The sequence below is a fragment of the Epinephelus moara genome, chromosome 19, assembly GCF_006386435.1.
Source record: "Epinephelus moara isolate mb chromosome 19, YSFRI_EMoa_1.0, whole genome shotgun sequence".
Classification (NCBI taxonomy): Eukaryota; Metazoa; Chordata; class Actinopteri; order Perciformes; family Serranidae; genus Epinephelus; species Epinephelus moara.
The window spans coordinates 26,277,417-26,291,757 of record NC_065524.1 but is presented as its reverse complement, the minus strand read 5'-3'; the positions used below and the strand labels follow the sequence as shown (position 1 = coordinate 26,291,757).

The window sequence follows — 14,341 nt, the reverse complement described above, 5'->3', positions numbered from 1 at the left end:
GGTCAACATCCGTGACTTTAATGAGGAAAATCCTTCACGCACACCTGATTCAACAGGGCAGGGTACACTAGGTTTTCTCATCAGAAAGAAGAACATTGTGTTTTACATCAAGTGTTTTACAGCCCCGGCTTTATCTTTTATAAACATTGTTACAGTGATAATTGATAACTGGAAGTTAAGACTCTGTAAAGCAAAAGTGGATGACTTTATGTGATAATGACAGTTGGACTGATTGGAATCTAAAATTAGTCATCTAACTGTTAACAATGTGAAACTAACCAACAACCAGTATGTTACACTTTATGTTGTTGCTGATAGCTACATTTTAGAGTTCAGAGTTAGAGTACATTCAGAATTGAATTTAAACCATTTTCCTCACTTATAAAGCTCTAAATGGTCAGGCTCCATCATATCTTGGAGAGCTCATAGTGCCCTATTATCCCACCAGAACACTGTGCTCTGAGAATGCAGGGTTACTCGTGGTCCCTAAAGTCTCCTAAAGTAGATCAGGAGCCAGAGCAGTCAGCTATCAGGCTCCTTATCTGTGGAACCATCTTCCTGTTTCGGTCCGGGAGGCAGACACCGTCTCCACATTTAAGACTAGACTTAAGACTTTCCTTTTTGATTAAGCTTATAGTTAGGGCTGGCTCAGGCTTGCCTCAGACCAGCCCCTAGTTAGGCTGACTTAGGCCTAGTCTGCTGTCTATGATACGCTAAGCCCCTTCTCTTCTTCTGTCTCTTGCTGTCAGATTCTGAAATCTTCTTAATTTGCTAACATTCATGTCCTGTTACTGCATGTCACTAACCCCTCTTCTTCTCCAGAGCCGTTGCGTTCTGCTGTCTTGCAGGTTCCCTCGACTCTTAACAATCTTAAAATCTTAACTTTCACTAAATTTGCTAGTGTCTCTGTAAAGCTTTGGCAAAACAGTGCATTGAGCTAAATGCTAATGTCGGTATGCTAACACACTTACCATGACAATGACAATGTGTAAATGTTAAGCAAATACCATATTCACCATCTTAGTTTAGCAAGTTAGCATGCTTTCATTTGCTAATTAGCACTTAACACAAAGTATACCTGAGGCTGACGGGAATATTATTTGAGGTATTTAGTCATAAACCAGCCAATTGGACAAATCAAAATTTGGACATTATGATGGCGCTAGATGAAAAGTTAAATAATCACCAAAGTTACTTCAAGTCTCCTTTAGGAAGGCATGAATGTGTGTACTAAATTTCATGGCAATACATCCAACAGCGGTACGGTGGAACAGTGGTTAGCATTCTCGCCTCACAGCAAGAGGGTTCCCTGTTCGAATCCAGGGTAGGGGGCTCGAACCCTGAGGTGGGGGTGGAGCTTGCATGCTCTCCCAGTGTCAGCTCTCTGGGTACTCCGGCTTCCTCCCACAGTCCAAAGACATGCAGGTTAATTGGAGACTCTAAATTGCCCGTAGGTGTGAATGTGAGTGTGAATGGTTGTCTGTCTTTATGTGTCAGCCCTGTGATAGTTTGGCGACCTGTCCAGGGGGTACCCCGTCTCTCGCCTAATGTCAGCTGGGATAGGCTCCAGCTTTTCCGTGACCCCTATCTGGATAAGCAGGAAGTGGAAAATGAATGAAAGAGCATCCAAAAGCTGGTGGTGCCATAGGTAACGTCAGGAGATAAAAGTCACCAAGGTCAGTAGGATTCATCCACGGGTCACCATGAATGTGAGTGTCTGTCAAAAATTACAAAATAAACACTATGATAGTATAACAACATAAAATCTAGATGTTTTTACTACAAAATTTGCAATGAAATGTGAAGATATGTGAATCTTCAGCTGCAAAAGAGGTATGCTTCTCATTTAATTTAATATAAAGAGCATCAATTAACCTGATCTATGTGTGTGCATGTTTACAGGACAATGCAATTGTAAGCTTCTGTATGGTGAATTTTATTTGAAGTTTTACAAACATGAAACCGTATCAGTATTTTCTTTAAGTCTGAAAATAGACATGAACAGGTTTTTGGTGTTCACACTATTTCCTGTAGAAGCAATGCAGCTGACGCAGCAGGATTCGTGTGGTGGCAAATGTCAGCCATAAATACTACAGCGTATGTCGGTTACCCATTCAAGATCATCATAGTGGATCTTTAATGATCTGTTCATCTGCAAGTTCCCAAAAACCCTCATGAAGTTTTATCACGTCTTGAATAAATATCTTAAAACACATCCTGAAGCTATGGAGGTGAACAATCTTTGCGTACGCTTTATGACAGTTAACCAACTGTGGTGTTTCTCAGCCGTAATGATTAATGAGTAATCCATCACTATCACTATTGGTGGCTGCAGAAACTTTACGGGTGCTACACCAAAGTGTTTGGCTATATAAACTGCCCTGTTCAGCATCTGAATCAAGCTGGAGGGTGAGCAGATTCACCATGTGGACTCTTTTAGTTCTTTGCAGCGTGATCGTCTTACATGGAGTGCAAGGTATTGCCCACTAATTTCTTATTATGTTTGTTTCTTTGGTTTTCGATTGGGTTTAACATGATTTTTTGCTGTTGTTACTCATGCTGTCTCTGGTCTTTAAGTTGGCACACTCTGACCTTTTGTCCTTTGTGTTTTACTCATGATACACCAGGTGTTGATCGCGTTGGAACAACTAAGGCAATGTATCGACCAACAGGACCAGCAGGTACGGTGTAAATAATATAACTGTGGTTTAGCTTTAACTGTGCTGCCATATCCAAAATGTTGCTGGCATGAATTGTCCCTTTGAAGACCCACTGGGGCATTTTTTGACTAACTATATATGTTTCTTGTATGATTGCATTCCTTTTGTTTATCATATTCAATGTGTTACTATTTTATTCTTTATGAGTCATTTTTAATTTCATGATCCTGTGTTTCTTCTGGTGTAGATCCTAACTGTGTCAGACGGCTTCCTGGCAGGACGGGGGCTCTTGCCAGCAAAAACTATCCAAATCCGTACCCTAACTCAAAAACCTGCATTTGGTATATCACACCGAGCAGTGGAATCGTGGAGCTGAGCTTCCGTGCTCTATCGTAAGCATATGCTCTGCATATACAGAAGGGCCTATGATTACTAACTACTGTTACTGCATCGTCTGTAGCTTTAAATCCAAACTTCTGTTCTTCTTTTGTCCCTATTATAGCATTGAATATCACCCGACTTGTGATTATGATGCCCTTTTCATCTTTGACGGCCCTTATACCAGTAGCAGGCTCTTGGGCAAACTGTGTGGCACAAACAGTACCACCTTCCGCTCTACCGGGCCTGCTATGACTTTGCAGTTCACGACTGATAGAGATACTAGCTCCTCGGGATTTTATGCTGAATTCACGGCTCAGGGTAAGTCACAATGCTTATGACTTAGATGTTTATGGAATTTCTGAAATGTCCCCATTGTAATTAAATCTAGGATTTTATGTGTAGCATTAAGTCTCATTACAGCCATGCAGAGAGCGACCTAAACTGTGTTTTCAGTTGTGGTGAATGGTTTTGTGTGTGTTTGTCTCTGCAGGTGGAACTTCCTGCAGAAACAGCTGTGGCTACTGGCTCGGAAACTGCTCATGCTCCTCAAGCTGTGAACAAAGAGGGAACTGTTGTCCAAACTTCAAAGGTAAGCAGTGGTTGAAAGAAACTAAGTAAATTTACTCAAATACTTTACTTGCATACAGTTTCAGGGAACTTTATCTCAGTATTTCGATTCTGTGCTACTTTTTACTTCGTGGTGCCTCTAATCTAATGTTGAGTCGTCAGCAGTTTGCACCAGCTTTTCACGTGGTTTCATTTAAATATCTGTTTATACATAGAAAAGTATTCATTAATTTAACGGTGGCACGATGCTGCAGTGGTTAGCACTGTCGCCTCACAGCAATGCCCTTCCCAGTGTCAGTGTGGTTTTTCTCTGGGCTCTCCGGCTATTTCCTACAGCCCAAAGACATGAAGGTTAGGTTAACTGGTGTACGCATGAACGGTTGTCTGTCTCTAGGCCTTTTTACACAGACAGCTCTATAGAGCCGCAATGTAGGCCCCTCTGTATGCCGGCTTTGCATTATTAGGCCCGTTTCCACTGAAGAAGTTCCTGGTACTATTTGGGGGGCAGGAATTTTACAGGAACGTCCTCTGCTCGACCCTCTCAACCGCTGTGTCTCCACTGAGAGGGCGGAGTAGGAGGAAGTTACCGGGCTCTGGATGTGACGTAATCGTTGCACGACCCTTTTGACCGGGGCGACGCAGCAAAGAAACAAACAAACAATTTGCAACTTGCTTTTCTTTTTACGACTCCTCATCTGCTGAGTTTTAAAAATGCCGGCTATTTTGTCGCTTTCTGTTGACGTCACATCCCGCCTTGAGTATAGTTCCGGAACGCTGTCCTTCGGGGGTGGTTCCTGCGGTGGAGACACGCACCAACGGCCCCGACCCCGTAAAATGACCCCGAAGTTCCTGCAGTGGAAACGGGCCTATTGTTACACAGAAAACAAACAACGGCGGCATCACACCGCCCTAGTGTGTCATTCCAAATAGCATGCCCACACAAGGAAAAGATGCGTGGCGGCATGACATGTAACACAGCAGCATCGGACAGTAGTGTGACATATAACAGACACATAAGCAGTGCGTCATCAAACAATAACAATGGCATAACACGGCAATAACAATCATTTACTGTCCTTGTTAAATAGCTGCTGATCTCGTCCTTGGCTCGGGGAGTAAGGAGCTCCCAGACCTCATTGTTTTCCCAATTTGTGGACATTTTCTTCTTTGAGTTAGCCGCTAACTGCTATCACCTACTTTTTAAATCTCCTGTGGTGGGTGGCACACATAACACATAGTCAAAACGTCACATCTGTGCCGCCCATGATCCCATCCTGCTGGCTGTCCCTCTTATACAGATGTCATTGCGGTACTGCTAACACCTCTTTGAATAAAGTAGCTCACCTGATTTTTCCCTCTGACGATCAGTAAAGGCTATCTATCTATCTATCTATCTATCTATCTATCTATCTATCTATCTATCTATCTATCTAATAATTCTGATATATCAACTAATCTAATCTCTCTGTTTTACAGATTACTGTGCATCCTCACCCACATACACAACTACACCATCAGTATCATGTAAGATGTAGTTTTATTCTCTCTCAGTAAAAGTTTCATTTAAGAAATACATTTTTTTTTGGGAGGCAATCTTGCTGTAACCTAAACATTGTCTCTCAGATCAGCCCTCATGTCGTTACAACTGCGGCGGGCACCTGGGAAGCTGTTCCTGCACAAGCTCTTGTCAATACTATGGCAACTGTTGCCATGACTACAGCTGTAAGTGCCAAGTCTAACAAATCAACAGTGTTAACAACCTCTGCAGCCCTGTCTTGCTTTGAGCAATCAGTCTGTCAATTCCAGTGTAATGCTGTGCCGAGAATGAAACACACCTTTGTCCCTTTTTTTTGTTTTTGTTTAAGTCTACAAAATAAACAGTAGGTGTATTATAATTTACTACGCAGTAACACCAGGAATAAACTTTATTTTTTTCTCTCTGTCTTGTAGATTACTGCCCAGTCACAACTGGAGTACCCGTCACACGTAAAAACCCTTTAAGCCTGAATTTACCTTGAAGTACTTGATATGCAACAATCCCTGTGTACTGTAATGTCAGCGTCAACCTGTGTTTCACAGCTCGGCCCTCGTGTTATAACAACTGTGGCGGGCACATGGGAAGCTGCTCTTGCCGGAGCTCTTGTCAATCCTATGGCAACTGTTGCTATGACTACTACAGTAAGTGCCAAGTCTAACAAATCAATAGCATTAACAGGTTCTGCATCCCTCTCTCTCTGAAGGAATGAGTCTGTCAGATTCCTCAGTGTTCACACGGACATGAAGGGATACAATGTTTTTGTGTGCAGAAAACACAGCAGGAGCAGGTGTATCATGATGTTTGCCTCACATAGCAAGAAGAGGTGTAAAAGACTGTAATCACTTTATTCTATTCTCTTTGTCATGTAGCTACCTGCCTGCCAACGACTACTGGTATACCTATCAGACCAACAAGCTCAGGTGTGAAACCTCTCAACAAGCTACACGGCAAACTGTAGAACATATTATCAGTCACTGAAATGTTATAATGCTCTCTCTAAGATTGGTACTCCTGTCGGAACAACTGTGGCCGCTACCTAGCAGCCTGCTCCTGCGTAAGCACTTGCCGATCCCAAGGAAACTGTTGTTATGACTTCTACTGTGAGTATCACATCCCTCAAAGCTCAGCAGAGAAGCTGCACACCATGACATGAACAAATATTACCCCTCCACCACAGAAATTGACTTTACAGAGACAAAATCTTCTCTTCTACTTAATATTATATATTTCCTGTTGAAACAGGATGTTGGGGCAGGTACTTAAGACATGTATGGAACTCAAATGAATAGAACAGCCTCGATAGCAACGTCTATCTTGTCTAACACGCTCGCCATCATTGTTATTACTCCACATTGGTTCTGGTGCACTGCTTGACAAGGCATTAGTCCCAACCGTGGCACTAATTGCCTAATCAAGTCCTCTTGAAAAAATGAGTCATCCTCAACATTTGTGGTGTTGTAGTTTCAGAATGATGAAGACAGTTTAAGAAAAATTAGATACCAAATAGGACGTAGGCTCTACAGGATGTTTTTCAGGCATTCTCTTATCTAAAATGAATGGCTTAAAAAATATTGCTGTAAATGGGGACGGCACGGTAATACAGTAGTTCACATTGTCGCCTCACAGCAAGAGGGTGGGGGCTTTGTGTGGAGTTTGCATATTATCCCTGTGTCAGCGCGGGTTTTCTCCAGGTACTCCAGCTTCCTCCCACAGTCCAAAGACAAGGAGGTTAGGTGAACTTGGAACTCTAAATTGTCCGTAGGTGTGAATGTGAATGTGAATGGTTGTCTGTCTCTATGTGTCAGCCCTGTGATAGTCTGGTGACCTGTCCAGGGTGTACCCCGCCTCTCTCCCAATGTCAGTTGGGACAGACTCCAGCCCCAGCCCCTGTTTGCAGTTAAAGAATAAACAACAGGTGTATCTATCAGTAATAACAGGTGTAAAATAATCTCATAATTTTATTCTCTCTTGCAGCCCACTGCTACACGACAACTCCAGCCACCACAGGTGAGAAAAACCCTCAGAAATCTAGATTATATGGTAAAAAAGCCAGCCTATCATTTATTGTGCTCACTGAAATGTTTTCCTACTCTCCCGCGTCTCTCAGCTCAGCCCTCATGTCGTTACAACTGCGGCAGGTACATGGGAAGCTGCTCCTGCGCAAGCTCTTGTCAATGGAATGGCAACTGTTGTTATGACTACTACTGTAAGTAACCAGTAATTCAAAGCACGGCACATTTTGATCACCAATCATCATCAATCAAATGTGTGTTTTGTCTCTTTTTTGGCAAATTAACTTTGTGTAGGGATTTGGAGAGAGAGTATGCAATCTTAACTTGCCCCCAGACCCCCCATGTTTGGGCTGACCCCCACATGTTTAAACCATCTGGCTCCGCCCCTGTTCGCAGTTGCAGAATAAACAACAAGTGCATGTATCAGTAATAAGGGGTGTAAAATAATGTCATAATTTTATTCTCCTGTCTTGCAGCTCAATGCTCCACGACCACAGGTGGTCCACACACCACAGGTAAGAAAAACCCTCAGAAATCTGGAGTATATGGGAATACACCATCATCAAATCATTTATTGTGCTCACTGAAATGTCTTCCTACTCTCCCGTGTCTCTCAGCTCAGCCCTCATGTCGTTACAACTGCGGCAGGCACATGGGAAGCTGCTCCTGCGCAAGCTCTTGTCAATGGAATGGCAACTGTTGTTATGACTACTACTGTAAGTAACCAGTAATTCAAAGCATGGCACATTTTGATCACCAATCATCATCAGTCAAATTTGCATGTGCGTTCTGTCTCTTTTTTTGGCAAATTAACTTAGTATAGGGATTCGGAGAGAGAGTCTGCAATCTTAACTTCCCAAATGATGAGATTTTCATGCATTCTCTTATCTCAAATGGCTTAAAATATATTGCATATAGCTGCTGTAAATGTGGTAAAAAATCAGCCGGGGGAACATGCCCCCAGACCCCCCATGTTTGGGCTGACCACCAAATGTTTAAACCATCTGGCTCCGCCCCTGTTCGCAGTTGCAGAATAAACAAAAAGTGCATGTATCAGTAATAACATGTGTAACAATGTCATAATTTTATTCTCCTCTCTTGCAGCTCAATGCTCCACGACCACAGGTGCTCCACACACCACAGGTAAGAAAAACCCTCAGAAATCTGGAGTATATATATAATAAACCAGCCTAGCATTTAATCTGCTAACAGGAAAGCTTACTGAAATGTCTTCCTACTCTCCCGTGTCTCTCAGCTCCGCCCTCATGTCGCTACAACTGCGGCAGGCACATGGGAAGCTGCTCCTGCGCAAGCTCTTGTCAATGGAATGGCAACTGTTGTTATGACTACTACTGTAAGTAACCAGTAATTCAAAGCATGGCACATTTTGATCACCGTTTCCACCAAGAAGTCAGACTGAAACCAATGCTTTCTTCGTCTTTTTCTTCAAACAGCCTACTGCTATTACACAACCTGGTCACCAGCCACAGGTACAGTAGGATCCTCAGTGTGCAAACTGAACCTGCTGTTAATATAATTTTACTGCACTGACACTCTTTGTTTTATGTTGTCCAGCTTCAGCCCAGCCCTGTGGAGACTCTCTGTATGGTTCTGGTACCTTCTCCAGCCCGAATCACCCTAACCACTACCACGACAACGCCTACTGTGTCTGGCAGCTCAGGGCTGCATACGACCAAAGAATCTTCCTGGCATTCACGTACCTGCAGTGAGTGAGGAATAAATTGCATTTTGAGGATCAGTCACACAAATTAGCAGCACTGCTGTATGAATTAACAAACGGAGGAATCATGTGGTGATAGAAGTTGTTATTAAGTTGTGGAGTCTGAGGCTCCAACTTGATGATCATCAAGTTCTTCAATTTATGGCTTTCATCATCTTTTTTAAAAAACAGATTGGAAAACTGCTGCAACTGTGATTATATCGCAGTCTACGATGGGCCGTCTGTTAGCTCACGATATCTGGGGAAAGTGTGCAACAACAGTTTGACTTCTTTCTACTCCACCTCCAACTACTTGACTGTGCTCTTCCGGACTGATGGCTCTGTCGTTGGCCGAGGGTTCAGTGCTGACTTCATCAGCTCTCTGCCACCAAGCTCAGGTACAATTGTGGTAGATTTAAAAGTAGTTTTAAGATGCCTATTTTTTTAAATTTTTTTTATTTTTTATTTTTTATTATATTTGTGTTAAGTTTTTCTTGTAGATTTGCTCAGCTGTATAACATCTACTCTGGGTTATAAAACTTTTTAAAGTCAGTGGAAATGATGTCATGAGGGGTGAGGCTGGGACAATATCAGACTCTTACTAGACGATTATCATGGCCAAAAGAGTTCACAATAACAATGTCATCGCAAGATCTATAGAAAATTTAAAAAAAACAAACACACAAAAAAGCTTTTAGTCAAATTTGTGTGTGCGTTTTGTCTATTTTTTGGCAATTGAATTCCACTTAAAATACAATTACACTTCATGGATAGTGAAAAGGCAACCAGATGGCGCTGGGGAAGTGAGAAAGAAAGGACTTTTTCACAATATCATCATATGTATTATTAATATGAAATCAATATTTCATTTTTAAGTATCACGGTTATCATTGATATCGATATACTGTAATGCCCTAACATCGAGGGTTATCTGAAAGCCTGCGTTACAAACTGGAGGCAAGGAGTTTGAAAGACATTTACCAGGTAAGGAAGATTATATCAGAAAAGATCATATTCATTGCATTGTGGGTAATGTAGGATCCAGCTTTTTTGGCTTTAGCCTACTTGCAAACTAGAGACTAAAAGTCATGATATTTTAGCCTCTGCTGCTTTGATTTGGGATCTGTTTTAAGTCCTCTAACTTTACTGAAGTGCGAAACAATCACTACACCTTTAAACTTTCTACTTGTAAATCCTGGAAGAAAAAGATTTCTGCACACTTACATCCCTGCAGTCTGTCACTTTATCGTTGAGCTTTCAGTCTATTAGACCGTCATCAGAGCATACATGAGGCAACAACAGACAGGCAGGTAAGAGTCACCAATCTCAGTCTAATCACTGGCTGTATGCAACACACCTGTGCACTACCCTGTTGGTAGAAGCTCCACCTCCTGGGAGTTGGAAGCCATACCTGTCTTGTCGTACAATACCAGAATACAAGGGTGGAACACAGTGGATTTGAGACTTTATTCTCATAGGTTTTTGACTTTATTCTCGTAGATTTACGACTTTATTCTTGAAACCTAAGATTTTTTCTTTCTTTATAATGGCCCTAATCCTCCTTCTTATTAAAGTAATTCAAGCTGTTGTAAGTATCTTGTGAACACGGTCCTTTGTCAGGTCGGGTGGACTGTTCCTCAGACAACATGAACATTGTGATCCAGAGGAGTTACCTGAACTCTCTTGGCTACGACGGCCACAGTCTGTACCTGAACGACCAGCACTGCAGGCCCCGGGTTTCCAGTTATCAGGTGGTCTTCAGCTTCCCCATCAACAGTTGTGGCACCATTCGAAAGGTACGCAACGCATCACCTTCTGGAAATCTTTAACAAGACCTCCTGATAACTCCATCACAGACTGTTGTAATTATAATAGCAGAAAGTGTAACTATTTGTCAATGTCTTCTACCTTGAACAGTTTGAGAATGGCAGAGTTGTGTACACCAACACTCTGCGTGCCTACGCCTCGAGCTCCGGAGAGATCACACGCCAGTCTCACCTTAAGATGAACGTTGGCTGTCGGATGGAGCAAGACTCAGTGTCCCAGATCATGTATGTTGTGCATCATAATGGTAACAGCAGCATCGTGGGCACGGGCAGATTCAATACCACCATGGATTTCTACACATCCAGCAGCTTCTACTATAAGGTGCGTTTGGGCATTTGTACAGAAAATCCTTTTTGAAAATACTTACACACCATGCTGACGTATTAGTTTAACACTCTCAGGTGCATCAAGTTCCATACGAGGTGACACTCAACCAGAACATGTATGTCCAAGTGAGCCTGAGGAGGGGTGACAGCTCCCTGGTCCTCTTTCTTGACACCTGTGTGACCTCACCATCACCCCATGATTTCTACAGCAGGCCTTACTACCTGGTCCGCAATGGGTAAGATGAGAGTGCTGAGCTTCACTGCTCCCCGCTGGCAGTGTACCTTAAAGGGGACAGTTCACCCCCAAATCAAAATATTTATCAGTCCAGATTGTTTTGGTGTGAGTTGCCAAGTGTCGTCGATATCGGCCGTAGAGACCCAATTACTCACGGTAATCCATAGACCTTGTTGTAAGACGTTTCATGTAGGAACTATTTTCTTTCTACCAAACTACACCAGCTGAATGTATCACCGTGCAGAAGGAAGTGTGCATCTACTCATCATAGATTTTAATAATAACTAGATACCGGACTCCCAAGTTTTCCAGCTTCTGGGTTTACTTCCGTGGTATGCGGCCCACTGAATATTCGCAGTAGTGTTTCTCCTGCCCAGCTCATAGACTTTACACTAGGTGCGGTTACATGATGGCTTCTCATTCAGAATGAAATAAATCTGAATGAAATCATTCGGAATTAAAGTTTTTCCAGGTAGTTTACATGGGAAATATTCATTCCGAATGAGGGTTTACACGGTAGATCAGTTTAATCGCCTTTATTTGGGTCTGCGCATGGTTTGGGGCAGGGAAGGTTTCTGATTGGATAGGGGGCGGGGCGGATGTTACGTGTTTACGTTTACCGGAAGAAAACACTGTAGTCCTCGCTCCGGATAACAAGATGCTTGATGACACCGTTCTTAGTGCCTTTTTCTGGCTTGTTTTGCTTATATTCTTGAAGAAGCAGTACGACAACAACCTTGTTCTGCTAATGCTTCGTCTGTTGAGGAGGAGAAGAGAGGTAGAAGGTTGAAGAAGAGAGATAGAGGCCCGTGCTGTGGCGTATGGAAACCAGTGAGTGCAACGAGTCCAACTCCTCTATCTCAACCTGTTGCTATGCACGCTACGTCATCGCGCCAGAAGGGCAAGGAAACGAGCATGCGCAGAAAGAATGGAATGGCTGGAATTGGGTAGGAGGTGTATACAAGACAGAAAAATTCTTCCATTCGGGTTCTGAAAAGGAATATTCCACCCCTGTGCACCCGATAAGATTTTCTTTCAGGTTGGCTGTTTTCATTCAGGTTGAGGTGTTTACAAGGAGCATTTCTATTCTGGTAGGGCTTCCAACCCTAATGCAAAAGGAATACATGGCTCCATGTAAACGCACTGATTGTAATGACGTTGATGCATCACATTTGACAACAAATTTTACATTCATAAAATCACCATGGCTCAAAAATGTATAATCGAAAGAGTCATAACTGACCTTATTTGCAGTTCAAGGTGTCCTGCCAACAGCTAAATGTCTCTTATACAATGGTGGCCTATGAAGAAAATGCTTTCTGGGCCTCAAGGATTTTGTCGCTGCAGTACCGCAAATGGCCACTGGGAAAATTTGCTGCAAGGCTGAGCTGCTTTCCTGGGGGCCTGCTACTCAATGGAAAAGAGGCTCGTGCTTGTAACAGTCCAAGATGTGACCATTAAAGCGACCTCTTCGCTGGGCTGTAACGTTAGCTAGCCTAGTGGTGCGAGGTGAGCTAGCAGTAGATGCACGCCTCCTTCTGTGTAGTAATATGGTTGGTGAGTGTAGTTCAGTAGAAAGAAAGTAGTTCCTCAATGAATCTGCTCACAACATCCCTCAGATTTATCTGGTGACTGTGTGCACTGCACTGTACGTACGTCGTTAAACTAGCTGCATCTCAACCTGCTACTACAGTAAAATGCTGCTTATACACTGATGCATCCATATTAACAATCTAATAATGTCACATTTGGTGTCTTTTTTTAATGGTACTTTTAAGACTTTAGTATAGTACTTTATTTTGCCGGTGATCCTTTTGTACTTTGTACTAAGCAGGATTTTAAATGTGGGACTTTTACTTGTAATGGAGTATTTTTACATTGTCGTATTGGTACTTTTACTTGAGTAAGGGACCTGAAATCTTTTTACCAGCAACATATACTTTTAAAACTCTTGGTGAATACAGGAGTTTGCTTTTCTGTCAACGTCACATATTCATAGTGTTAGTATTGTCAGGTAACACTGTCTCCATTTTACCTTTAGCTGTGGCGTGGACAGCACCTACTGGGCCTACAGCAGTGGCACTCGGCCCTATGCCCAGTTCACATTTAGGGCCTTCCAGTTCTTGCGAGCCACAGAGTCAGTGTACATCCAGTGTAAGGTAGTGATATGCCAAGCCAACGACTACAGTTCCCGCTGCCGCCGTGGCTGCATGAGACGTACCGCCAGAGACCTGGGGTCAGAGCATGACAGCCAGACTCTGGTCCTGGGTCCCATCCAACTCAAAGGTCTGTAGCCATTTGTGTCAAGTTCTGATACCAATAGTGGGTTAACAGGATAGTTAGATTAGATTAGCATTAAGAAAAGACGTTGTAATCTCATTAAGATGTTAAAATAAACGACATTTCACATTTCTCTTTGCCAGACCCAGAGAAAAAGGAAGAAGAAACTCCAAAGCAGGACAAGGCTTAACTTGGCTTAACTGTCAATAATTACAGCTCATTCTGGTCATTGTGACACTGAATGATGCTCACCATTTTCCTTTTCTTTTTAACACATTATCTGATTAAAAGCATCATCAAAAGACAATCTGTGTTTGTGTATTTCATTACATCATACTCTTAACTGAACATTAAATATTAACATCCAATAATTTGGGTGCCTGCTGTACAACAGCAAGGAAACTATAATCTGTCATGTTTATTCTTACGTTTTCTTCTACAAACATTGGCACGCTACTTCTCCTGCAGCGTTGCCACTACATCGGCAAAAAATACATCAGAGCATGCGGATAATTTGGGAAAGGTGTGCTGTGACTTTTCTCAGAGATTCACCCAGCCATTTTTACGAAAACTGCAAAAAACTACGTAAAATTTCCTATTCAAAGTGATTGGAGAGCATCGAAAAACGATGTGAAAAGAGCTACAATCACTCCTCTTTGAGGCCACTACAAATCACCATACTTTGACAAAGAAAAATGAATCAAAGTTTAAACAGCTCAGGAGACTCTGGACTTTATTGGGCTAAATAGGCATTTTGATATCTACTACATTTTTTAATATATCGCATTTTATATTT

General features: G+C 42.4%; 1 protein-coding gene across 5 annotated transcripts; it reads left to right on the top strand.

The window, feature by feature from the left end:
- The first annotated feature begins 2,393 nt into the window (after positions 1–2,393).
- LOC126406871 (deleted in malignant brain tumors 1 protein) lies at positions 2,394–13,838 on the top strand. 5 transcript variants are annotated; one of them, XM_050071418.1, is made up of 25 exons: positions 2,394–2,476; positions 2,628–2,681; positions 2,908–3,052; positions 3,163–3,359; positions 3,532–3,630; positions 5,085–5,132; positions 5,232–5,330; positions 5,559–5,594; positions 5,688–5,786; positions 6,015–6,065; positions 6,147–6,245; positions 7,120–7,152; positions 7,253–7,351; positions 7,634–7,672; positions 7,775–7,873; positions 8,262–8,300; positions 8,413–8,511; positions 8,612–8,647; positions 8,733–8,883; positions 9,070–9,275; positions 10,498–10,673; positions 10,795–11,025; positions 11,106–11,266; positions 13,307–13,551; positions 13,689–13,838. In XM_050071418.1, exons 1-25 carry the CDS (start codon positions 2,425–2,427, stop codon positions 13,733–13,735), a joined length of 2,640 nt encoding a protein of 879 aa, XP_049927375.1. In that variant the 5' UTR covers positions 2,394–2,424; the 3' UTR covers positions 13,736–13,838. The 5 variants fall into 5 exon arrangements, with proteins under 5 accessions (XP_049927375.1, XP_049927378.1, XP_049927376.1 ...); XM_050071421.1 differs by lacking the exons at positions 7,253–7,351; positions 7,634–7,672; XM_050071419.1 differs by lacking the exons at positions 7,634–7,672; positions 7,775–7,873.
- Positions 13,839–14,341: the final 503 nt, after the last annotated feature.

Bases quoted from the DNA above. Each gene is read 5' to 3' on its own strand.
- LOC126406871 (XM_050071418.1), top strand. From the start codon at position 2,425: ATGTGGACTCTTTTAGTTCTTTGCAGCGTGATCGTCTTACATGGAGTG. The intron at 6,246-7,119 runs GTGAGTATCACA...TCTCTCTTGCAG, and splicing joins CTGTTGTTATGACTTCTACT to CCCACTGCTACACGACAACT. The intron at 11,026-11,105 runs GTGCGTTTGGGC...TAACACTCTCAG, and splicing joins CCAGCAGCTTCTACTATAAG to GTGCATCAAGTTCCATACGA.